The sequence below is a fragment of the Salminus brasiliensis genome, chromosome 1 (genome assembly GCF_030463535.1).
Source record: "Salminus brasiliensis chromosome 1, fSalBra1.hap2, whole genome shotgun sequence".
Lineage (NCBI taxonomy): Eukaryota > Metazoa > Chordata > Actinopteri > Characiformes > Bryconidae > Salminus > Salminus brasiliensis.
Window position 1 is genome coordinate 63778193 of NC_132878.1, and position 27150 is coordinate 63805342.

At 39.9% G+C, this 27150-nt stretch overlaps 2 protein-coding genes across 2 annotated transcripts in view; both read left to right on the top strand.

Annotated features, from left to right (window-relative positions):
* Positions 1-14751, top strand: part of slc35f1 (solute carrier family 35 member F1) — a 106536-nt gene extending 91785 nt beyond the window's left edge. Inside the window, exons 7-8 of the mRNA XM_072656580.1 lie at positions 2832-2986; positions 13489-14751. Of these exons, the coding sequence (XP_072512681.1) occupies positions 2832-2986; positions 13489-13713 (380 nt within the window). The 3' untranslated portion in view covers positions 13714-14751. The remainder of the gene's footprint in view (positions 1-2831; positions 2987-13488) is intronic.
* Positions 14752-16227: 1476 nt separating this feature from the next.
* Positions 16228-26828, top strand: LOC140551730 (uncharacterized). Its single transcript, XM_072675359.1, has 8 exons — positions 16228-16500; positions 17048-17336; positions 17442-17561; positions 20944-21201; positions 21623-21714; positions 23181-23362; positions 24979-25148; positions 26505-26828. The coding sequence occupies exons 1-8, from the start codon at positions 16228-16230 to the stop codon at positions 26687-26689; spliced, it is 1569 nt and encodes a 522-aa protein (XP_072531460.1). The 3' UTR covers positions 26690-26828.
* The last annotated feature ends 322 nt before the right edge of the window (positions 26829-27150 follow it).

A 27150-nucleotide genomic window follows, 5' to 3' on the forward strand; every position in this document is an offset into this window, starting at 1 on the left:
TCACTAAATGTCTATATGGCAAAGAGTTTGGATGTACAGGCAATGAGGGCTTGATTTGAAACAAAACAGGAGAAAACTAAACCAGCTCAGCCAACGCACAACAGCATGGAACACCCACATTGGACTCTATGTACACTGAACTAAACGATAAATACATGATGAAGGTTATAGAAGGGCAGTGAACAGCTGGACACACTAAGGAGTAGGCAGGACGAGGGCAGAGACGTGATGTGGGTGAGCACATGACCATGTAAACAACATAATCAATGTGGTGTAATCCTGCAGCCTGGCAAAACTGAAGGAAAAACTAACAAAAGCTTTTATGCAAAGACCTCATATTTCAGCCCCTTTTTAAGATGTCATCACACATCAGCACTGAAACGTTTCAGGTGTTTAAACCACCTTGGACCAAAAGAGTTTAAGTGTGAAATACTTTAAACAAGAGTGGATCAACATGATGTGAATAATTGACTTCATTTTAATGGACATTATGATCAAAAGACTATGCTAGATTACACTAAACACTACAACTAAATCAAAAAGATGTGGATAAAATATACCTTATATAATTTTTTTTTTTACTTAATTGAAACATAACTGTAAAAATCAAACATAAAATTGTAAATGAAAGGAAATATGTCCTCAGGTGTCTTCTGTGGAGCAATATCCATTTTCTCTGAGAGGCATAAGATCACAGAATCACCCAAACAGTATTACAGTGCTAGAGCATAAGCTCTGGATGAGAATGTATTGTTAAAGCAGCTTTGGAATAAAAATCTCAGCGCTAATTCAATAAGTTTCCGATTTCCTTTAGTGGAATTGTTGAATTGGGAATGACAGGCTGTGGTGGAGTGGAGAACGTTTTGGATGCTGCTGGATAAGTGCTGTTTACTTTTCCCTTTCAGAACAAATGACCATAATCTGTCTTCCATGCAGCCCTGTCTTCATTTGCAGGAATAAAAGTCATGTCCTTTATAGATGCAGGTTGAGATGAATGGCTTGCAAGCACAAACAGATAATTGTATTATTTGGTTACATTTAATCCTATTATGCCTGTGCTAAATGAAAGATGAGCAGAACATGTCTGACCGCGCTGTCCTTCACGACATCACTGACTTTTATATCAGACTCCTATTTTTTTTATAGATGATTCTAGTTTATATATTTCATGTGTCTGCCCTTCACGTACATTTATAGATACCCCCTGAGTGTGTTTAATATAATCTTAATATCATCTTTTAATGATTTTAATAAAATCTCTTTGCCGAAAGAAGTGAACAGAATGACAACAACTACTTGGTCGACTTACTATAACCTATTTTATTAATTAAATGTATGCTGCTTATGGTCTCTATATTATTACATCCAATCTGGAGTGTTGAGGTACTTTAGGATTTAAATTTTTCACCTAGCACAATATGATGTGGTATTCAAATGGGGCAGTGGTAATAAGGAAAGACAATGCAAAGAGCCAAACAAAAGAGCCAATATCACAGAAATCTGAAATAGATTATTATTTATTTATTTATTTATTTTTGCTTCTTCTTCTTCTTGGAATTTCATGTTCCACTTTAACTGGTGCACTATTTAAGGTTGAACGTGAAATAGTAACTAAAAAAACTGAAGCCAACTTCAGATAACCACATACTGTATCTATTGAAGACAGACTAGGTGCACCCTTTGACCTGCTGGAGCTTTTCAATTCAAACACTGGTGTGCTGATAAAGAGCTCATAATTTGATACAGTGATGGACCTAAAAGGATACCACAGCGTGTTACCAATAACAACTTATTTTTGTTAGTGGTTTGCTAGGTTAGCTAACTTGTCCACATGCCTTGGATTATGGACAGGTTTTTTGTCTGCTGCTGTTTAATCTTTTGTCCCTTACAGTTTTAACTGTGACTGGAAAGCCATTGATTAGCTTAGCAAAAGAAAATGTGTAAGACTGTGTGCATACATTTATACATTATATATGGAAATTGGGACTAAATCCACCTTTAATTTACATTTCAGAAACATGCAGTGTTTGTATATATAAGAATATGAATACAGTAAAATGAACAGCATCACAGTAGCCTACCACTGCCTGCCAGTTGGATCTTCTGGTATACAGTATAATTGTGCATCTAGCACTAACAGAGGCATGCTGTAGTTTTGTAGTAGTATCTTTTAGTAACAGACCCTCCCTCTAGTGGTTCTTTCATATTTTCTGTGGTTTATTAAAGATAAGAGCAATTTTAAACTTTCAATAAATACCACATTTGTGTTTCAGTTAAAGAGAAGTCCTTGTTCGGTGTATTTGATTCTTATATCAGATCTGGTGAGATGACTGTCCACACGGTTATTTGTTTTTTGTTATATGTTATATGTTATCAGATCGTATTGGATTGAGTGTCCAGACCTCACAAACCTGCATGGTTGCAGTGGTTAGTAGGCACTAACAAGCTGCATTTGTATGTAGTAGCAGGAGACATGGAGGTTGCTCTGAATTTGATGCAGCCGTTGCCTGTGCGTTGAGAGTGACACAAAAGAAACTTTAAAATTGAATTTGAGCATCCAGAGCATCCAGACTAAGACACATCTGCACAAGTCTAATTCTAATTGCATTTCAAACACCTACAAATTAGTTTGGATCTGATTTTTTTGTCTGCCCAGACTATTAGAAATTCATGTCAAAAATCAGATTTGGGCTGGTAGTCATGGCCTTGTATGTATAATCAATCATATTATTGTGTAATTAAACAGCATAGGAAAACAAGAGTGATACAGAGCTTCAGATATTGCCTTTATGAACTGCTAAAGCTGACCCTCTGTGCTGTGTGATCTTTAGGCCTCCTGTACATCGGCTTCAGTGCCTGCATGTTTGGCCTGTACAGCTTCATGCCTGTGGTCATCAAAAGGACCAGTGCAACAGCGGTAAACCTCTCCCTGCTGACCGCTGATCTCTATAGCCTCTTCTGTGGCCTGTTCCTGTTCCAGTACAAGGTGAGTGTGTTCGTTCTGCTCTTACTGTGTATGAGTGTGTATGTGTGTTTTTTAAACCACTGGGCTTTGTGTTCCCGCTCACAAATGGAATTGTTACGTCTTTCATTCTGTGCATGTCCATCTCCATTTTCTACAGTTTTGCCTTCCTTCTCTCTTCCTTTGGTTTGTTTGTTTGTTTGTTTGCCTGGCTCTCGGCCCTCAACTTTATCTGTATTAATGTTCAAAGATAACAAGACATCTGCTCATACAAAGATTCTTCGGAAACCAAGGCAGTTTGGCCCCCTTTGCAGAAGTAACAGCCTCTAGTCTTCTGAGAAGCCACCATGTTAGAACATTGTTATGAGGATTTGATTGCATTCAGCCACCCAGGCATTAGCAAGGTCAGGTTCTGATGTTAGATGATTAGTTCTGGATCACAAACAACACTCCAGCACATAAGGTAGGACATGCAACAAATAGCACATTGTTAGTCAGTGTTAGTGATAAATGTTACCACTCATAGTAACAGTGTTGATTTAACACAAATTTGCTGTGCAGGTGTCTCTACAGTCTTTGAATTCATAGGCTTTAAGGATTGAGATGGTGCAGCGTGATTTCTGCACACTTGAGCTATTTCTCACAGGATTTCAGAAGCCCTCTTTTCTTTTGATGAGGCCACAATGTGAATTCCTATCTCTTGACACCATCATTACTTCTGAAGCAGCCACATACTAAAAGCATTTGTCATGCAGTAGAACAGACTAAGCATTTTAATCTCTTCCTGGGCCCTCTATTGCCCCAACCTGTGGACTGGGGAAAAAATGAGGGATTAAACAGGCCTGTGTGATAATCGCTTTTATACACTCCTCATCCACCAAGCTGTTCTGCGGACTCATGAGGTCAGACAGCTTGCAAGTCGCGCTTAACTATGTTTCTGTCAGAATGTGATCCTGTACAGGTGTACAGGCAATTGTACTAATCAGCATTATTCGATAAGGAAAGGTATTTTAAATAACATTCTGTACAGAGGGATTCCCGTCTGTACTTCTAACTCCTTTTCATTTTGTTTTAATATCAGGAATTCCACAAAACAACAACAATATTATTAATAATAATAACAATAACAATAAAAATAAAAATAAAATTCATAATAAAATATATTCAAATATCTTTTTTTAAATATCTCTTAGTTATTGAATCAAATTGGCTAAATCAACCAGATCATATTTTTAAACTGTACTTGGTATCTGTTGAGACTATTGACCAAGGCATGCCCAAGCACAAATGCTGTCAAGTCCATGAAGTCAGAATGAGATAAATCAATATAAGAGACAATAGAAAACTTAAGTACTACATATTTACCTCTGACCAATCACAGTGCTATTTTACTGTGCACATCTTCACCAGTCGCAGTACCAAATCAATTACTGTAGATAATTCATGCAATCCATCAAAGCTTAGTCAGAATACTGCAGGTCAGTCTTTAGTCATGTCACATTATTGATTTTTATATGTGTTTTAGTTACAGTATGTAATAATACAATCACAGTACTGCTGTTCAGTCCAGATCATACAATCAGGTGAGACCAGACCCTGTCTGATCTCAGTTATACCGAACAAGGAATGGTACACTCTTAAAAATAAAGATGCTACAAAGATTTCTTTGAGTGATGCCATAAAAGAATCATTTACCATATAAAGAATCGTTGATTTAAACGTTCTCTACATTCGTCTCTTTTACAAAAACGGTTCTTTATGAAACCAAAAAACGCTTCTTCCATGGGATCACTCAAAGAATCCAGCAAAATCTAACTGTTCTGTCTCAGAAGGGAAGCATATCTTGCTTCATCAGTTGTATGATATTTTTCAAGTAGCTTAATTACCACAGAGTTGGCTGATCAGAAGTGCAGGAAAATGAATCATCCCTGCATATTAATTAAAACCTTTTCAGACATTCAGGCAAAAACATATTCATTTTAGACTAATAGATTAGGTTGTATCACACTGAATATGAAAGCGATGGCAGAATTTCGGTTGATAAATGAGCATTCATTATCATAATATTTCATTTTTGTTTTGATTCTGGTGCAATGCTCCTTCCTCACAGAGAACACTTGTATTGTATTGCCCCAGGCAGAGGAATCGTCTTGGAGATGTTATTTGGAGATGAAGTACACATGTCTGCTTTTTCTGGATTATGTTTTGAGTCTAGGTTGTGGAATGGGTTTTTTTCACACACTTTTGCCTTTCTCATGGTACTAGTTCAAGTCTGTGTGCTGAATACAAATGATCTCATATTTGCCAGGGACTAATATTCCTGGTTGACCTTGGTACACTCCTTTGGTAAAGAAACTTCTGGGGGATGTGCTTTCTTATTTCTCTTAGTAATCTGCAGCTAATTAGAGACAGAGAGAGGAGACTTGACTCTCTGCTCAGAATTAGACTGGAGATGCAGAATCCCACGATAGTCTGAAATGTACCAAAGCAGTCTAGACTCTAGCAGCTGTTTAACATACAGCTGTGTTCTCATTTTGTACTTCTCATTAAGTGTTGAATAAATATGCTAACGCTTTGTCTATAGATAGGATTTTTTGATATCTGAACTGCTGTTCTGGAATTTGTTGTATATATATGTATATGTATGTAATATACAGGCTAACAAGTTAGTGAACTGTCACTGCTGTTTTTCAAAGAAATGATTTTTAAATTGTGACAGTTTTGTTTGTATTTAAAATAAGTATAGCACATTTATTATGTTGAATTATTTTACATTATTAAAATAATTCAACACAATAATTTACGAGAGAAGCTATAAACAAGGATTCCATCATAACAGATGGTTCAAAGGGTTTAAAAGCTCAGATGTGTGTTTACAACCCTGTTATTTTGCCTCAGAAGGAAGAACGTTTTGCATTTTTGAGTCTTACTGGGTAGTGTTGTTGTCCTCTCTGGGTCCTCTCAGTGTCCAGTCTGCAGAGTGTGCAGTTAGCTAGCTGAAGATTGTAGGCAGGTAGGTTTTTAGCCTAGCCCCTGGCTAGCACACACTCACTTTCAGTGCGTTAAAACCCACAGCAGTGCTTGATCCAGGTTCATGGTGTTACTTTCATATACCGAACTCTCATTATTTACTATGCCAGTGTAAATACGGTTTTCTATTCTAGAGCAGCTTTAAGGCCGTGACTGAGAAAGCAGACTGCTGCGACAGCTGGACAAACCACTCTAGCTGATGTTAGCCAGAACCAAGAACAGTGATCTTCTCCCTGTTCTTAGCATCAAATTGGCAAACTAACATGTTGGCACATGATCCACTGAGGAGAACAGAACCTTGCTTATAAAACCATGTGCCATCATCTGCCACTGCACTGGTCAGCCCTAATGTTAGCATTATCCTTGTAGTTCGTTCAAGGCAGTCTATGTAACTCAAGCAAAACCTTTACCTTGGCCATTTCTAAAGAATTCCAGCGTTACAAAACTATGAGCTATGTTTCTTGTGCATGTACTGATTCGTAGCAGGTGCCAGCACCAGTGTGCCAGTTGTGCTATTTACATTATGATTATAGATAGACGACAGCAAATTGGATATTCCAAGTTTTATTGAACACGCATCTGAGTATTATGCCACCACCAGCAGCAATGATAGCGTACCCAAGCAGTCATTTTTCCCAACAGTGGTGCAATAAACCACTGTAGCAAACTCTTGCCTGGTCTCTTTTAGTTGAAGTCTGGGCATGCAATAACAAAACCCAAACTTCCACAAAAAGACACCATAGGGAACATTAGTATATGAAGATATGCTGAAATAGTGGCTAACATCATTGCCCAGAGATGCTATTGCTGCATTGCTATTCCAGTAATGCCACTGTCATGGAGGCACGCACATTGCCTTGGGTCTCAGGACAATGTTCTTTTCAATGGCATCATGTAACTGCAGCATTACTCTAATCAGCATGTCTAAATGTACAACCCTTTCATGTGTGTGCGTGTTGGTTATTGCTGGGTATTTTGTATGAATTTAGCTCACCACCACCACAGCTAATCATGGCTCTGAGCTTGCACTATAAACACGCACACTTATTGTGTGTGGGAACTCCAGGGGGTTATGGTGCTTCAGAGGCTTCATTGACATCTGCAGGTCCATTAATATTCATGTAACCTATGAGACTGTTGGTGGGCTTGGTTTGAAAGGTCTCCTGTTTTCATACCAAAATCTGGAATAAAAGCGCAAGCGGTGATTGATGGTTGCAAATATTGTGGTCTGAATTAATGCCACAATGAGTTACAAACTGATGCGCGTCCATGCATATGCAGAAAATAGTGTTATGTTGTCTAATGAGAAATGATGAGTTGGCCCGGGCGTGCATATTGTTTCAGGTTTTAAAGTGTGCTGGCTTTCATTTTGATGCATGGCTCATCAGTTTCCTAGCAGGTGCGATGCGTTTGCATTGATGTCTGCAGCATTTTCCTTGTCCTCTGGAAATTGGAGTCAAGAAAAGAGAGGTGCTGTATCAGCTACTTACCTGCAGTAATCAGGGCCAAGCTAGGCACTTAAAGTGCCTGGAACAGTTTATTGATGCTTATAGTAGCTTCTATCAATAGCAACTGGCATAAAATACACAGGACACTGTCTTATGGCCTTGAAGATCTAAGACCTTTTTTTCTTCAGTCTGGTCACGACAGAATCAATGGTTTACACTGTGGCCCTGTCTTAATGAACACAGATTACACAGAGTAAAAGTTATGCTGTAGCATGTTTGGCTTGTATCTAATGAATGACTTTCTGACAATAATAGTTAGAGATGGAAATCACATTTCTGAGCTTTAAATATTTGTGTCATTCTAATAATGTTGATGTCATATTCTGAATATTCTGACAAACAAAAACAGAACATTTGAATTTGTCTGTTGTCCTGGACCTTGTAGGTTTGATCAGTGGCTGGGCCATTTAGGTCTGTCAAATTATTAAAATAATTCATCACAATCATTTGCGAGAGGAGCTATAAACTAGCATTCCATCATAAGGGTTTACAACCCTGTTATTTAGCCTCAGACGTTTTGCATTTCTGAGTCTTACTGGATAGTGTTGTTGTCCTCTCTGGGTCCTCTCAGTGTCCAGTCTACACAGTGTGCAGTTAGCTAGCTGAAGATTGTAAGAAGGTAAGCTTTTAGCCTAGCCCACAGTGGCTGGGAGTCCAAAAGAGGCTGATCCTTCTCTCATGCTCATCACTTAATGCTATGCTAGTCAACAAGGCATCTTTTAGCAGACATAACAGAATTGGTGGTTAGTGTTCTCTTCAGTTTGTGTGAAAAACAAAAGAGCTGAGTTCCGGTTCTGTAATCTGATTTAGGTCGATTTAAGTCTGTAACTATTTCATGTGATGAACCACACTTACAGATAACCTCTTACTGACACACTTGCACAGCTAAAGAAATACTAAAACAGTGCATCAGTAAATTTATTCATATTAAGCTCTAAGTGAAAAGATAGAGACAGGTTATTAGTGTTAACCGCATGTTCAGGGTATCAGAGCTGAGATATTACCACATTTATAAGCTGTGAACTAAGTATGAAACTTATAAACTCTGTATTTTAATGACTTTACTGAAATTGAAGTATTCTGTACAAAAAAGCAGAGATTAAAATGTCATTTGTAGGATTTAGAGGAAGATGCTGCACTTCTAGCATAAACCATTATTTACACTCAGTGTCATGATTGAAGTGAACAAACAGCATTCAAAACAGGCTTAATCCTGTTGTGTGCTCTGTGATGGACTGGTGCCCTGCCCAGGAGTTATTCCTTCTATGTGCTCAGTGATTCTCAGTGTAGTGATTCTCAGTGTAGGCTCTGGACACACCTTGATTCTGACCAAGAAGAAGCGATGAATCAATAATTGGTCATTTACACTTGGTCTACCCCCCCATTGAAGTAACATAGGGTTTATCTAATATAATTAAAATACCTATTTTTGTGTTTCACTAAAAAGGTGAATACAAGCACAAGCCCCATGTGAACTGTATTTTCCAACTGCCACTAAGGCAGGATGCATATCCTAACCACTCAGAGAGAGTGAGGCCAATTATGCTCTGTGGCTGTGGCATCGTATGGGATCGAACTTGCAATTTCCTGCTGATGAGGCGAACCCTTAGTCAGTTCTTCCCCTCAGGAGTCTGTAAATACTCTTCAAATGCAGCGTAACTTTTATAATCATTCACTTTCTTTTTCCAAACTAGTGCTGGGGCCATTTGTGTCACCATGCAATTACTTACAAACTGCAGTGTATGCAAAGTTCCCAAAGCTTTGAGCCCAGACTCATTGTGTGTCTGGAGTTTTAGGAGTGCATTTACAACTCTGGACTCGAAATATAGTAAAGGTGGACCTCTCACCATTCTTCACTGTAAGCCCAATATACCCCAAGATGCAATTAATTTTTATTTTTAACCACACCAGGGAGCTTGGGTAAGCATAGGCATTTCAGTCAAAGCCTTCATCAGCATGCAGCTGTCTCTGGGACAGTGTAATAACCCTTCAGCCTATAAAGAACGTATTTGGTTGAAAAATGACATGCAAGATACCTCCAATATTGCAGCATGATTTATGGTGAGACATTTTTTATAGGCTAGATTCATATCCATACGCCTTGAAAATAGTTGCATGTCCATTCTCCTTAAGCTTTTTTTCTATTAGAAGAAGGGGACAGAATTTCACTGGCTTGAAATAGCACCCATTTTATCATAGTTATGCTGGAGTCTAGCACCAGTTGATAAATGTAAATTAGCATCCTGACACCCAAGCTGCTTAAGTGGAAAATATTCCTCCTCACTGGTTATTGCATTTTCACCATCTCATATATCTGCTCTGCTGCAAGGCTAGACGGTGCAGACCTGTTTCTGTGTGTGTTAATAAAAGGCTTGACAGTACTATCTGCCTAATTTGTTTCCTGTGGTCTGCATTGATATGGCTGTCTACTTTAGTGCAGGTTAAATACAGACCCAGCAGGCGAGATGTTGCTGTATGTCACTGTATGGATAATGGGGCTCTGTCTAACTTCCACAGTGCCTAATTTCTACTGCTTAAGAATGATCTATGTTTAACCTGCTTTAACCTGCCTGGTCTTATCCTAATAGTAAGAGTACATAAATGCATTAAAAAAGACAATTATATATATAATTTATATATATTATATATATATATATAAGCCAGCTAAGCCAACGCAGAACGGACCCCCATTAAAACCCTGCATGGAGCTTCCCATGTCAACAAACACTTGTTCTTTTTCGCTCCAGTGAGCATGTGTGTATATATGTGTATGTTTTTACTAATTGTGCATGTGTGCAGGCATTTGTGTTTAGTGTGTGTGTGTGGTTATGCAAGCTCCTCCTTTGCCCTCTGTCTCTCTCTGCCTGTCTGTAGTAGCGAGATGCCGATAGCATGCGCTCTCTGAGGGCAGGCAGCTGTGGCTCAGCTCTGTGATAGCAGCTGAAATGATTATGCTAGTCAACCAGTCTGGAGCTGTGCTTGTAGTGTCAGTGCTTTAAACCATTAGACATAACAGATGGGCAACCTGTGTCCTTAGACAGGACACGCCTTCATCATTTTACCTTCATCGGTATACACTTGCCAGTTAGGTAGGTGCACCTACTTTGTAACTACATACTTTGGCTATTTGTCAGAAATATATCTTATGTAGAGGCACTGTGAAGGTTTACAGTTATAGACTGTAGCCTGTGCAGTTTATATTTCTATCATGGTCGTCAATGGAAAGGGACTACTATAGAACCACTGACCGGAAAATATTCTGGTCAGCAGCGATGCTGACATGTTAGCTTCATGTTCATGTCCTATAATGGGCCTTGTCCTATGTGGGACGATGGATTACACACAGATGGGCTACAGTCAGTTCTTATAAATCTTAATGGTACATTAAGTAGAACAGTGTTACAGGTATAAGGTCCTTGGGAAAAATTTAGAGGCTCTTCAATTTGAAACAGTTTGAAAGGTGCTTTTTTTTTTTTTTTTTTTAGAAGAAGAAATAGGGTCCTTGAAGGTTTCTCAACACCCCTTAAGAGGTTCATCCACAGTTTCAAATTGTAGAACATCTAAAAAGTTCCTCAAGAGACTTTTCTAATTTTTTTAAATTGACTTGTGGTCAATTCAGTGAGTACTCATTGAGTATGGATGCTCATTTACACAACTGTTCTAATGCAAAAAAAGCACCAGAAGGCAAAATTAACATACGTATGATGTTGGCTTCTCTTGGCATGGTACACTTATCATTGCACCACTGTTTAGGATTAGGACAGACCTGTTGCCTAAGCAATGCTATAACGAAATATGAAATTTCTTGGAATGAAACATAAATGATTTATTCTTTGCCCCTGCCTGGCTCTGGCACACCACAACATAAATGTTTAAATATTCATCTCTGTGATCAGGTCCTAGTAATTATTTTCAGTTTCCTTTAGCCGAACGTGGCTTGAGTGTGAAACAGATCCGTCCCTCCAGACTGATGAAATGGCTTCATGGCCTCATTACACCAACTAATTCCCAGAAATGGTGTTATAGTCATGTCTTGGGGATTCCATTTCTGACTGCCACGTGTCTGTACTCCAGAGAGCACCAGATATGACCCTAATGTGACCTACTTTTAGCTCTTCACTTGAAATAGAACTGACATCTACATTAGCCGTCATTGGTCCATGTAGAACAGAATCTAGTTTAAAAGTGTATGTTGGGATCTTGAGGGGCCACAATCTGGAGTTTTCACTCGCAGCCTATTGTCTTAAGAGTTGTGATGAGACCTTCTTCTGTGTGATTGATTTGCCTGGTTGCAGATTAGTTTGATTGTTCCCATTTTTTTGGAGTATGCCCTTAATGGCGATCAAACACTTCCACATATGGTAAGGGTGCACTGATAACGTTTAATAGTCTCATCTCTTTATGCTCAACGGATGATGGCCAATTTTTGGTCAGCTTTTACTGATAAATACTAGCAGTTTGTTTGGTGTTTACCTGAACATCGCACCTTGCCGGCTATATGAACACACTTCTGTGAAACACAGTCCTAACAGATGCACAGATGAAAGAAGTGCTTGTTTTCACAGTTTGTTCAGTCTGCTACTGATATAACGCCCCACTGTGGTATACTGCCTCCACTGTTAAGGCTGGTAGTGCATCTCATGAACGTGTCTAGTTAATTCCTGAGGACGTGTCTTTGATTCTCTCTCCTTAACGTTGTCATTATCCTCACTTGGAATCATGTAAAACACTTTGAATTGTGTATAAAATGTGGTAAACAAATAAACTTGCCTTGCCTCACCTTGTCTTTCGCTTCCAAAAAAAGCAGGATATGCATTACTGCTGTGCCACTCAAGCAAGCATATTGCATCCCTAACAAAGTTCTTATAGCCTGTACAAAGCATCTTTCTTGTAGATATCTGTTTTGGTTTACGTAGAAACATAGAAAGAACCCAAGAATCCAGAGAAAGTAGCAACAGTCCTGAACTTTCTCCATTTGTAGACAGCCTTATCTAAGCGTAGGTTTATGTACACCCAGGTCTTTAGTAATGCTTTTACAGTCTTCTCCAGCCTTGTGGTCCTATATAACACTGGGCACTGGGTTCACACTTACTAATCTTCCTTAGAAAATACAGATTTATCAGATTTGTAGCACCTGTTGCCAACTAGCTCTTGGAGAAGTCATTAGCACACAGGTTGACTTACTTTTTTTTGCCTGCACTGTGGAGGTTTACTCAGTGTACGTGTGTATTAAAATACAGTAATAAATGAAGAAATTACTTGTTTAAATACTTGAAACGGTATGTGTGCAGTAATAAATTACATGGATATGAAGTAAATGGCCCCAAACCATTTTAAACATTGTAGACACTCTAGAGTTTTGGTTTTCAGATCAGCACTGTGGATGGTCAGCAAGATCGGGAGGCTTGTCCACTAGTATTTAGGCTTGGACTTTAGAGTGCATGTTTCTACAATACACTATAATATTGAAACACAGTAACATACTAGAATATCCTTGCCTTTTTCGAACAGGTTGTGCTTGTAGTTGATGAAGGGGAGTACATGCTAATAGAGCCTGCATGGCGCTATGGAAGAGTGGTGCTTTACATGAGTAGCACAACAGTTCTTCTCATTAAGATGAAGCTGAAAACTGTTTAAATATTCAAATATCTGAATAGCAACCTTATTAAAGTCAATCTGAAATAAACAGACTGGCCATTAATTATTATTTCTCCAATTCACAATTCATCACACCATATCATTTGAAAGACAAAGTCCCTGTATTTGTATAATCTACATCCACATGTACAGATGCCGGTAAAACATGTGACTATACTCCAACAGGCAGGGATACACAATGTCTCATGTGTCACCATGCCTGCCACCTCCTGTCACCCCCACCCATCACGGAGAGAAAACGCTCTGCTAGCTCCAAGAACCCCCAGGCAAAAGCAGAGACCACACGTAATATATGGCTGATGTTTCACAAAGCCGTTTCTGTCTGTTCAGTTTTCAGGGCTCTACCTGCTGTCCTTCTTCATCATTCTGCTCGGGCTGGTGCTCTACTCCTCATCTTCCACCTACGTGGCGCAGGATCCTCGTGTGTACAAACAGTTCCGCAACGCAGGAAATGCAGTTCCAGACACGCCGAATGTGGGGCCCCTGGAGCCCTCAGTTACCTACAGCAGCCTGGGCCAGGAGATCGAGGACGAGCCTCGCATCCGAGTAGCCTGAAGGGGCGGAGCTTTATAGATTCAGTCGTCCTCTGCCCCTCCCACAGTCTGTAGAAAGTGAATGATGATTATCACTGAATGATGTATATAACCACGTAGCAAACAATTACACTGTGATCACAAACTGTGAATAGGTAGCAGTGATCAATGACTTTCTCAAATCCCTGTATAGACATGATCCCACCTTGTCTCTCGCTCCCCCCCCCCCCCCCCCCCACCAACCCCCAGGCAACAGTTTAAGTGTTTAGAAGGATTTGTGCTGACTGTTCGTGCAAATGCGCCATCGTGACTCTTTTATTTTCTTATACGAGCACAAAGGGTTCAATGTATTTGAGATTTTTACATGTATTTTCTTGCTACGCTCATTAATATTTTAAGCCTCTTGAGTTATTTCTCTCAACCTCTGTCTACTGGAAAACAATTCTGCAATTCTGAGTTATGATCAGTTGATTTGTCAAGAGCCAGTGCCTTGCATTGTACAGCTATTGTTGGTTGAGCAGTACACTGTAACACTTTTCACTGATCACTTTACGCCAAGTGTTGTCCGAGGGCATCGTTTTGTGAAAAAGTGCTGCATTCTGAGCTAGAAACAAAAGGATATTATCTATCTGACAAAGAAAAATTACAGCAAGTCTCTTTCCTCTGTTATGGTTTAACTATTCCACCAGTTGTCTCTGGTCGGTTATTCTTTTTTGAGTAGGCGAAACCACTGATTGTCTTTGGCTGTTTTTCTTTGTTTTTAATACATGAATATACATGACACTTTTGTTTGTATTACTTATGAAATGTGTATTAGCGATTGATTGTAAACTTGTACAAAAAAAAACTGCAAAGAGAAGAAAAAAGAACTTTAATGCACTTGTCTTTACAGAGTTTTGTTTCTTTTGTTTTATAGCTGATCAGCAGCTGCACCGTAGTCCTAAGTACTCTCACATTTGGATAAAATCTATGTATAAAGTTATTTTGAAAAGATCCTTTAAAAAAGCATTTAACTTTTTTTATTTGCCATTTAAATATTGGAATTCTTAATGTGTCTGAGTTGTCGCTTTAAATAAAGTATCTTTGTCTTAAAGCTGAAAATGATTGAATGTGTAAGATACCACTGGAACACTGGTCTTCTATCATTATCACCCCTGGTCTGTGCTGAATGTTAAGATACTAAAGTCTGGCTACAGTCCCTGCAGTCAATGTATCAATGTATCAAAATACAGCATATATCACACTGTACCATTCAACATGAACCTCTTAACCAACACGTGGAAGTGTAGAAAAGCTTCTGGCTAACATATAGTAGAGTGTGTCTAGCGCAAAATTAATTATAAATAGTGAACTAATAATGTTGCTTTCAATAATGAACGTAAAATGTAAACCTTGACATATGAACACCATGCACTTGTAAGACACTATATTGGTACCGTATTAAGATACTACTGGATCATATGGAATTGTGAATTTTGTAAATTGTTAGAGCCCTAAGTGGAGTAATGCATAACAACATTTTTGGAGATGGATCATGCCCCAAACTCTTCCTAATGACCCTCAAGCCCTTATATACCCATGCTTCTCAACTCAACATGCTGAACCAATCTTGCACCCACATCCACCCCGTCTCCTCCCTTTCTTCAAGCATTTACCACACCAACGGGGGTCCTTCTTTATACACGGACCACAGGAAAGTCGATCTGGACTCCAGGCCAAAAGTATTCTGATCTCAGGGCATGATCCACACTAGCAAATTACATCATTTACATCTCAGCATCAAGATCATACAACTCTCTCACAAAGTATTAAACTAATACGGCCTAGAACAGCTTAATATTGCTCTTAAAGGAAGAGTATGTCCAAGGCCTTTCTCAAAATACTTTACATATTATTTCTTTAAACTAAAACCATAGAGAATGTAAAGGATGTAAAGTATGTATGTAATGTAAAGTATGAAAAACATTAAAGCTCTATTAATATAGATTTTTTAAAATATGTTTTAACACAAAAAAAAGTGATTTACCAGAAAATTTTAATACATACTAAAAAGATCCTCCCATTAATATGTGAAATGCCACAGATTCTCACTAGTGGGAAATGATTACATGCTAAAATGTGTTCTTAAAAGCAATATTTTAATTTTGACAAATTTATCATATTGTCATGTTTTAGCATGAATAACTTGTTAGAACTGATTTTCAGAAATCAGTGGATTTTGTGGATTAAAAGATAATCAGATTTTTATTAGTGTGTGCTGTAAAAGTCATGCTTTAGGTTTATTAAAAATATATGGCAACTTTTATGTGAGCTTGAAAGCAAGATGTGGTGAAATAATGGTTAACATGAAAAAATACATTTTAAAGTAATGTAGCTTTTATTTCACTAAAATAATAACAACTTTATTGGTGAAAACTGAATTTTGGTAAAAGGTAAACCAGCTTGCCACGCGGTTACCCCCCACCGGGGCAGGAGATTGGTACTTCCCGACCCTTTAAGCCGGTTCCCGGTAAGGGCGCAGGTGGGCAGGGCAGGCATGGCGCACCCAGATACCACCTGGGACAGTGAGGGGTTGCTGGAGCAGTTCTCCAGATTGTCCACACTCACGGAGGAAGATGCGAACAGAGGAGAAGACGGTGTCTCTGCAGTGGGCTGTGAGGGCAGTGTCGGCTTGCTGTATCTGAGCGACGAGGTGCTGGTGGTTATTTTGAGGCACCTGGACCCCGTGTCTCTCCTGAGACTGGGCAGCACATGTAGGCCGCTGTTCAGAGTCTGCTCCTGTGACTCGCTGTGGATTCGACATTTTCAGGTGAAGTTTGTCCCGGGAAAGCGAGTCTGTAGCTAGCTGACTCTCTCTCACCTGGGTTAACACAGCTCAGACAGACAGACAGATGGGCGGGCAGCTAGTGCTGCGTTACCCAGGCTAGGGTCATTAGCTAGTGCTAGCTACCGTTAGCTAGCCTCAATGCTGTCGGTATCTGGGTTTTTATTTATTTATTTGTTATTTTTTTAAAACACAAATGTAGCTAAAGTTAATAAGTAGTAAATGTAATATATTTACAGCCATATTTTGTCTGTGGTTTGTTTATTTTTCTTTGGTCACTGATTGGTAGCTAGCTAGTTAGCTACATGTTTTGGTCGGCCATGATGAAAACCGCGATCTCGTCACTTCATCAGCATCGTTGTTGTATTGAACCTGTTCACGAAAGTTGGTCCATTTCTACTTTTTAAAAAAAAGCAAGCAAGCAAGTTTGTTTGTTTTTATTTATTTATTTTTGCTCCATAATAAGTGTTGTGGTGTGATTATTATTATTTTTTCCCCCTATTTCTCCCCCTCTCCCCCTCTTTGCTGGTAGGAATCGTTCCAGGTCTGCCTTCCGAACAGCACAGCTGGCTCCGTCGTTGCGGCCAAGACTGCCTTCCGCTTGGTGTTCATGTGGAGGACTCTGTTCCGGAACATCCACTGTAACCGCTCCCTTCAGGAGAAGCTCTTCACTGAAGTCCCGTTTCCTCCCCGTGCGTACTGGAGCCAGTGGCTGGTGCTGGAGGAGTGCGTGCCCCTGCCCTCAGCTAGGCTTTCATGCAGTGATGTGGAGAAGCTGTGGGGCATCTCCAGAGACCTCTTCAAAGAGAAGCTCCAGGGTAGTCTGCTCACGTTTCCAGCCAGATCGGATCATATGGCGTGTATGGGATAAGCAAATCGGTAGTTTTCCTGTTCAGTATTTCTCTCTTTTTTACATTTTATTTTAGAGAAAGAAGAAGGTGAGCCCCTCAAATTTGAGTGGAGGGAGTTGTACAGCCTTGCCCTCGGTCATCATGGCAGTGCTGCAATGGTTTTCCGGCACGTTCTTGCCCAACACCAAAGCAATGGTAAGCAGTGGAGACTCTCTGGGCATCTCTTTGATCAGTTTCATGAATGTTAAGCTTCTGTGTTTGAGGAGAAGTTTCATGAGGAGGTAATGATGAGGGGATACTCCTGCCTGTTGAACTGTGCTTGCCTCCCCCTTTTTATTTCAATAATATTGATGGAATATATATTGAAGTGTTTTATGATCTATAAAACTGGAAGTGAATAGTGTTCATCTTTGCAGGTGAGCACCCAACTCAGTGTTTTCGCTAGTGATATATATAATTTATTTTTTTTGTGTGTGACACTGACAACATGCATAACAGTGAGTGAAAGAGTGTCATGTTTACCATTATTTCACCACATCTTGCTTTCAAGCTCACATAAGTATATATTTTTAATAAACCTAAAGCATGACTTTTACAGCACACAAATAAAAATCTGATTATCTTTTAATCCACAATTTCTGATGCCAGAAAATCAGTTCTAACAAGTTATTCATGCTAAAACATGACAATATGATAAATTTGTCAATTAAAATATTGCTTTTAAGAACACATTTTAGCATGTAATCATTTCCCACTAGTGAGAATCTGTGGCATTTCACATATTAATGGGAGAATCTTTTTAGTATGTATTAAAATTTACTGGTAAGTCACTTTTCAGTGTTAAAACATATTTTAAAAAAATCAATATTAATAGAGCTTTAATGTTTTTCATACTTTACGTTACATACATCCTTTACATTCTCTATGGTTTTAGTTTAAAGAAATGAATGAATATAGTAATTTTAAATGTAAAGTATTTTGAGAAATGCCTTGGACATACTTCAATATGTATTCCATCAATATTATTGAAATAAAAGGGGGAGGCAAGCACAGTTCAACAGGCAGGAGTATCCCCTCATCATTACCTCCTCATGAAAGTTCTCCTTAAACACACACATATATATATTTTTTTTTTTTTTTTTTTTTTTTGTGTGACGGACAACATGCATAACAGTGAGTGAAAGAGTGGTTGTCTCATTCAAGCTTGCAGCCTTTTAAACAGTATTTTACCAGCATATGTTGAGTGGCGGAGCTGTATGGTTTTGCACAGTGATGAACTGGCGAGTGTTGACAGCTAAGAGGGAACGCTTCTGGTTTAGTTTTTACACTGTTTAAACTTCGGAGGTTAAAACCTCACAGATGGGCATTTTGTATGTGGGTTTAGTAGCAAGAGGTGCAACATCTCGTAATGTGCTGCTTCTGCGTGGAAATGATCTCTTCAGTGATGTGCAGTGTTTTCAGAGATTCTCTACTAAACTAGGTTTAGAAGCGGCAAGTTTGAATTGCCCTGGGCCCAAAATGTAGGGCTGAAGAGTTACTGATTTAAAATGCAGGGAGTGAAATGTGAAAATGCCAAAACAATTGTTAAATTGTGTGCGCTTGTTTACAGTTTCTTTGGACTTTGAGAAGGTGTTGCGTTCTGTTGCAGTGTCTGATCAGGAGTGTGTGGGTGACTGGAGTTGGCCTCATGACCAACGTGTGTGATATTGACAACAGAATTTTACATAATCATGTTTTTTTTTAGTATTTTATTATTTTTTTTGGTAGAAAGTCAAGTTCAAACCTGTAGATGTTATGCCCACAGTGCTTTTACTGAAGGTTCAACTATGCCATCTTGCACAACTAGTCAGTAGGATCTTCCAGCAATTTAAAGTACTTTGGTTCAGATCTGTGCTGAAGGCCTACTGTCAAATTACATTTCAAAGCAAAAAATGTATCAAATGATTGATTCGCAAGCATTATTGGTCAGTTGTGCTAGACAGTTCTTAGAGATTATCCAGAAACCAGTTTATTTACTTTTTAAAATTGTTTGTACAGAGCCTTGCAAAATCATATGTTTGTGAAAATTCTGCCAACATGGCTCTTGATGTACTGGTGGTGTTTGAGTAGTCCTTTTTTGACTGTGTGGACCTCTTTTTAATGTCTTAATTGGAAGAAATCGGCATTTGTAGTCCAACATTTCCTTTGAAGGTCTGTTTTCCAAGACCATTTGTTTGTTTCTTTTCCCCTCTGTGAGCCCCTTCCCCTCAGAAAAGGAATGGAAGCCTTTTTAAGAGAAATATAATAATCCAATTTTTGGAGTTACTTCAAAGTGTTGTGATGGACTGTTGATCTGAAAGTGGAACTGGTGTGTAGTGTTGAACCCTCTTGTTTGCTTCTTTACCTTTTAGTCTTGTGCAGTATGTCTAATGAATCTGGGATGGTCCAGGTGGTATTTGTTCTAACTTTACGCCCTCTCTAGGCTTCTATGGGTATCTCATGTGTGAATAGTTTTAGAGGCAGACGCAGACTGCCGCTCAGGGTACTCTTTCCTTTCTGTATTGTGTAATAGAGTGGGTGGGAAAGGTTCTTCATGATCACTGACCTCTTTGTCAGTATTCTCCACCTTATCCGCTGTGTCCAATTTAGCCCTGAGGACACTGGCTAGTCTGTAGGTATCCTTCAATGTAATTCTGCTGCCCCAGCACACAACAGCATTACAAATGGCCCTTGACACCAGACCCTTAGTACTCACCGGCTGACCCCTCACACTGAAGGACCTCCGCCTCCTCAGAAAGGAGAGGGAAGTTTTTGATTCTTCCTGCACAGCCTGTTTTCATTCACATGTCACACAGATGCGCACACACACTTACTTGTAGGTGTTGACCACCCTAATGTTCTCACCCTGAGCAGTGCCTGGAGGTGGAAGAGAAATCCTCTCTGGTGTTTAGTTGGAAATGCTTGAACTGATGCCAGTCCACAAAACTGTTCACTAGGCTCTGTGCTCCTCTTTCCCCACAAGAACGGTGTTATCTGAACTTTTGAAGGCAACACATGAGTTACATGGTAAGTCGGAGGTGTAAGTAGTGAAGGGAATGGATGCAAGAACAGTAATTTAATGGACGTGCTCCCTTTTGCAGACGTCACAGCTCAAACAGCTTTTCAGTTTGGTTACAGGTTTTGAATCGCTCTTGGAGCGGTCCAGGGCGCTGATCTCCCGTCCTCCTGAAATTTGTGGTCTGGGATTCTCTGGTGCATTCTTTTTAATGGGTTGGACATCTGCTTTGAACGCTCAATCCACTCCTGCTGCAGTGAGGAACTCAAAGTTCCCTGAATTTAATCAAATCTGGAGGAACTAGTTACTACTTGATCATGTACAGAATATTCTAGGCAAAGTCTTAGCACCTGTTAATTTGTAACACTTGGGCTTTTGGCTGACTTTCTGATTCACAGTAGGTGCTGGAAACATTCGCAGTTTGCTTGTGTAAAACTATAAATCTTGGGTCTGAAATTGGGTTCAAAATTATTTTGCAAGAACCAAGACTTGTTGGGTGTCCTGCTCTCTTCTACCTCTCACTGGTCTCCTGGCTTCTTGTAGACCACTCTGAGCTGGAGTCCATGTACCACCAGTACACACAGTGCAGGTTTCAGTGGCTCTTCACCTACTGGCTTTTCCGGCAGCCAGCACCGTTCAACCGGCAGCTGCGGGCCATCTTCCTTCAGTGGAGGAAGCACAGCAAGAAGAAGGTGGCTACATGGGGCGAAACCTTGTGTGATGTGAGGTACCTCGCCTCACTCCATCCCATCACCAGAGACTACTGGAGGGGCCATCTGGCTCAGGGAGACGAGAATGTGGGTGAGTTGAATTTTAAAGTACACCAACTGCATCACCAAAGCATGTCTCACTTGTTTCATTAATCAATGACTGGAGCAATGACTGGAATATCTTCCGAGTGCACTGGAAGGTTTTTAATTGAACAGCATGCTCATATCTCTTTGCATTAGTATTTTCTAAGGAAGAAGGCTTACTTTGGCAGGAAAGAGGTCAACGTTTTAGATCAAAAAACGTTCCCTCAAACTCTTTGGTCTGATTATCCAGACAGATTAAACCTATTTCTGGGATTAGTTGCACTGTCGGTGGGGATTATCCTTAGGAAAATCCTTTTTCCAAATCTAGTAGATGTAGTCCTCTAATCCTAGCCTTAAAATCAGCTACATTTCATTACCTGTGGTGCTGTTTCTTTTTCCTTTTTTATTTTTTTATTTTTCTCTTACAGGTATTCATACAGTGGGAAACTACTTCTCAATGTGCAAGTCTCTCGTGGCATGGATCTTGGGCCGTGACTGGGGCAGACTGAAGCGCAGAAAGGTAAAGCGGTTGTCTACTTTTAAGGTAGTGATGTGGAATAAAACATGGCTTTTTGTTGAATCTCAACTCTTTCATAATAAGAAAACCTTGTCTTCACGTCAGGCTTTTTTTTTATTGGTTCTATGAAAAGGTGCCAGCCCCCAATGGGTTTTGTGACCACACATAATATTAAACCTGTGTTTTTTGTAGTGTAGCTTGTTAATGGGGCCCACAGACAAGACTGTTTGGAAGTACAGATGTTCTGACAGAAGCTCATTTAAGGCAGAATATGCCCCACTGTACAGTAATCCCGCAGTGTGCATCTCCTGCCATTGTGTAATCTTCAGTTCGTTAGCTACTGCCGATGATTTCACAGGTCACAGCTTGAGCAGAAAACAGGAAGCTCAGTCCCCCTAGCTAACGTTTGGCTAAATGGATTACAGACCCATCAATGTGTGTCCCATTCAATTACACCTTGTGTGTCTCTACATTGCAAGGCAGTGTAATAAAAAGCAGCGGTCCAGAGACATGGTGGGAATAGTGATCAATGCTATTTTTTAGCATGGCATTTTGGAGATGGCCACCCCTACAATGTACTGAGTTTGCTGTTCTGGTTTAGCCCCAGAATAATGTCATGTAATCAAGTTTTCTTTTCCGTTCCTGTTACTACACAAGCTTCTGCACCAAAGTTTGGATGCAGTGTAATTGCGAATATTACAAATCGCACAGGAGGTTCCTGATCCTGAAACACTGCCTCCCTGCAGGGGTTTAAGTTATAGAATTCAGTCATTTTTAGTTAATCCCAGAATTTGAAAATTGGATAACTGACTATTGATTTCATTGCCAGCAGTGGTCTGTCCCCTCTTTATTCTATGACCAACTAAGCAGTTAAATCATCTGGCATGGATTCCAAGAGTATTTGGTAGCTGTTCATAGGAACCTGGCATGCTGTCCAAAGAGGTGTTGATGCAAGTGAAGGAGGCAATCATTGGGTTGAAAACAAACCATCAGAAAGAGAACAATTAGAAGACCAGTAGATGATAGAGACTGCTGATCTCCTTTCATGGGGAGGGGAACCATTCACTACTTCTAGCCCTTAAGGGCAGAAAGGCTGAATTTGACAAACATTAAAAAAGCCTAATCTGGAACAAGATTCTTTGGACAGTTAAATCAAGTGCTGTAAAACTTCTAGGACTGCACTTCACAGGACAGATGGAAAATGACCTAAAATGTACTGCGAAAACGACCAACGAGCTTCTTAAAATGGTTAATTCAACTTTATTTAATTACTTAAATTGCAGATGAAGGGCCACAGCCCAGTCATGTCTTGACTTTTGCTTCGTTGTGGTGTACAGAAGCACAATGTGAACGTCTGCTTCAGAAGATTCACATGTCATTTAGGCACTTTGTCTATTTTGTTTTTTTACTTTTGTTGAGGATCTTGTCTCCTGGCAGTTTTGTAATGGTGTTTCATGATGTGGTCACAGGTTTATGAGGACACGCTGGAAGGTGTGTACATTCTGCTGAAGAGGGAGATGCGAGAGAGCCTGGTAGAGCACGAGAGGTTCTGGCAGGTGGCTAAAGTCCAGATGAGCAGAGTGTGCACCCTGGAGGAGACTGCTGCTAATTATGTCAACTGGAAGATGATCGAGACGCTTCCTTACTACAAGTTAGTGCTGATTCTGAGTGTGTGATCTCTCTCTCCACGGGTAAAGAGGTGAAGAAAATGTAAGCGCAGCCTTGTTACACAACAAGCATCTTGGAGACAGCTTTAAAATTTAATTTTATTAATGAAACCTCCACCCCAGTAACAGCTTGACATTGGTTGCCTGCTATTTTTGATGGCACCCCAAGGAGTTTTACATATTTTAAGGTCTTTGGCCAGATGGTAACTGGGCGCTGCTATATAATTTGGAAAGGGGGGTGGGGGGGGCTGTTTCCATCAAGAACTTATTCAGAAGACCTTGAGCTCTACTAGTGGTCGCTTTTCGGGCAGGGCTTTGAAGCTGGCACGACGCGCAGTGTGAGAACTGGGGCACTGCTGGCAGCTTCAAACACACAGCCTGCAGTCAGTCACAGGGTGAGGATCCACAGCTAGTCAATGGTATCTTTTTGAAGTGAGGCGACTGATCTCTGTACAAGAGGAATGAACCTCTTCTCTAAAGACAGAACCAAATCTAGCAACTTCAGCTGAATGCTGGAAATGAGTATGAGATGTTAAAGAAAGTCTACAGAGTGGGAACTTTCCACTTATTACCCAGGCAGGTGGTTTGAGAGAAGTGATGTTTACAAATTAAGTAGGAAACTACATGTTGAGGGAATGAGGTGCAGTCACTGTGCTCTATAGAACAAAATGGATTTGAACTTCAATGGTGTCTAAATTCCCCTTTGAGTCTACAAAATGACTTTTTCTACCTCTTAAATTTCTGCATAATAAAAATGGATTTGACCAGTTGTTCGGGTTGGTTTGATGCAAAATGCTACGTTCTACTGAAACCTTTTGTTCACAGTGGTAGTGATGGTTGCCAGAAGTCTGAAGAGTTGGGAAGCTACACTATATCCAAGGTCCTTTTGGGAGTGATTAAGCTCTGTCCAGACCCTATATGCTGCCTGATGGAGAGACAGCGTTTTAAGGACCATTTTTAAGGCCGGGGTCAGTCTCCAGCCCTGGAGGGATAAATCCTGCACAGTTTTGTCTTTCACCGGGTTCAACTCCTGTCAGGTTTGGTTGGTGTGTTGCAGCAGGGAAATCTGCAAACTGTGCTGGATGCTAGCCCTTGTTCCAACTAGTTCTTAGGCCCACACTGCCTTAAAACGAAGTGTGTTCATGGTGAACATATGCTAGGTGTTCCTAGACAAACAGTGGTAACTGTTCTAGTTTGTGCATCTATTTTACAGTCATATAAATCCTCAGATGTGTAGATTTACTGGTGGTTTTGGACAGTCAGTAAAATAGCAAAAAAAAATTAGGATTAGGACTAGGGGTAGGATTCTCCTTTAATATTGTTTACTTCCTTTCAGTACAGTAGAGGTGTGATTTGCTGCAGTACCATGGCTTATGATTACGTTGTACTTGCAAAAGCTATCAGTTTTACTTTTGCTATTTCTGTAAGTTATTGTATTTGAATAGTTATCACTAGGTGACTTGATGGACCTAAACTTGGGGCTTAACTGCTTTTTGACTATATATTTATTTCCTTGTTGGAAGATCTGGGAGTGAGGGTTGGAAACCATCCTTGTCTCAAGTGGACCTTTTTAACATGCACTTTAATTTCTGCTGTTTAGGTTGTATTTGGTGTCTGGCAATGGCGTCTATCTGGAGCATGTGAAGGGTTTTCTGCGCAGAAAGAGAATGGTCCATAACTGGATCTTTCTAGAGGAAAACGCCTGGCTGAGACAGCTGCTGCCAGACGAGCTATATACCCTGCTGGAGTTCGACACCAAGATCGCTCAAGGCAAGTTCACAGAGCTTTGTAGAGATCTGTGGCGCTCGTATTGCAGAGTATTCCAATTTTGTTGCAACGTCATTCGTAATCTTGACTGCAGTAAAGCATTTCCACTGTTAGAGCCTGGAGTAATGGTATTGGGTGTACTCGCACTTGCTGATTATTAGATCACTGTAAGCGAGAGGCATCAGCTCCATTACCAATAAAACCAAATTTCAGCTTCCATATGGAACTAGCTCTGTATCTTTGGCTTCGTGCCTCACTCCGAAGTGCTCACTCCTTTGGAAGCTTATTGGTTTGACTCTCATAAAGATCACACACAGCAACAGCTTGGCTTGATATGTCTTACTGGCCAATGTCCATCTTTAAGAGCTGATGGAGGGTTGCTGAGAGACTGGGAGTAATTTGGGTCATGTAAGTGAACCATAGAAGGAAAAAACCCAAGATCATTTTCCCCCTTCCCTGCCTGTAAGAACCATTCATCACTTGCAGGTTTGTGACAAGGAGTCAGTGAAATGTTAATTAGAATTTATGACGTGCTGCAGCATGCTTCTCTGGCCCTTGGACATGGTGGTCACTTTATCAGATGGCTGCAGTCCCTCAGGTGATTTGTCTTGTTTACCAGCTTAGAAAAACAAATGCCTGCTAAAGGTGGTCTTGGTGGTTTGACCTACCCATAGCTTCAAGTTGTGCACTGAATTCTAGTGTATTCATGTCTGAAAATAGTTTTATTACAAGCACTTGGAATCTTGCTGTTAACTACCTTGCTTATTTTGTTGACTTGAGCGGTTTGACAAAAGCCTGATGAAAGTACACTGGGTTGGGGTACACGAAGTGATTCTTTGGGTGTGTTTAGCTTTAGCCTCAGTGTGGCTTCTACACCTCTAGCTGATCCTTGGCCATGGTAATCTTGGACTCATTTTTAGGTTAATCTACTGTAAGGGCTGTACCTGCCCAAATAGGACCTTCATGGACGAGTGGTCATCAGATAAGTGCGCTACCAATGCACTACTACTTGAGCCAAATTCCCAAATCAAACAAATTTTCTGAGGTCTAGGCATATTTATAAAGCTATTTTAATTTTTTTGTATCACCTGGCCTTTCCTAATTGTGAGCAAACCAAATGCTAACAAGGTAATTAGGGGCTGAGACCTTGGTAACATGAGTGCTCAAATCTGAGATGCTGAGATTTACATGGTGCTGCTTGTATGGGTTGTTTTCCTAAAGTTATACTCCATAAAATGTTGCTGTATTTAAATCATACTTTACTGTTTTGTAAACTTTTGGGGTTTTTATTTTTGTCAATCAAAAGGTTTGAGATGCATGTTTAGGTTACTTGTGCTAATTAACCTTTGCTGTCTGCAGATAGTTTACATGGAACCTCTGGCAGTGCCCAGCTGAGCAGACTCATCTGGCTGTATCTTCACTCTGGTCAGCAGCTGTATCTGGAGGCAGTGAAGGGAATGGTCCTGCAGTGTGCTCATACCCACCTAAACTACCTTACTGCCAGCGCCCTCTCGCAGGGAATCTGGGGACCGCCTGTGGCTTAGAATTGGTTACTACTCATGCCTGCCTGAACCATGCTAAAGAATGTTTGTATATATGTATTTTTTTAGATCCTATTTTAATACTTTTAGGCAACTTGGAAAGTTTTTGGTATATTTTTATAAACTTTTTACTTTTTTTTAATGAGGTTTTTATTGGATGGGTTTTTGGCACTAGGCTTCAATTGAACTTTTGCTTGAGGGTCTGCTTGTGTGGGCTAAAGGCTTAAGACTTGAATGATATGGGTTTAATGCTGATGGTGTTGGGATGAATTTGTATGATTCATGAATATCCTTATAGATTGAGTTGAGTAGGATTTCTCTATGAATGTTCTCCCATTTCACCTCACTTGCCAAAAAAGATCTTTTAGTGATGCCTGATATTTCAGCTTTAAATAATATTTATTAGCTATGCACATGGAAGGCAAAAAACACCAGATCCTTTTTGTATTTTTTTTTTTTTTTTT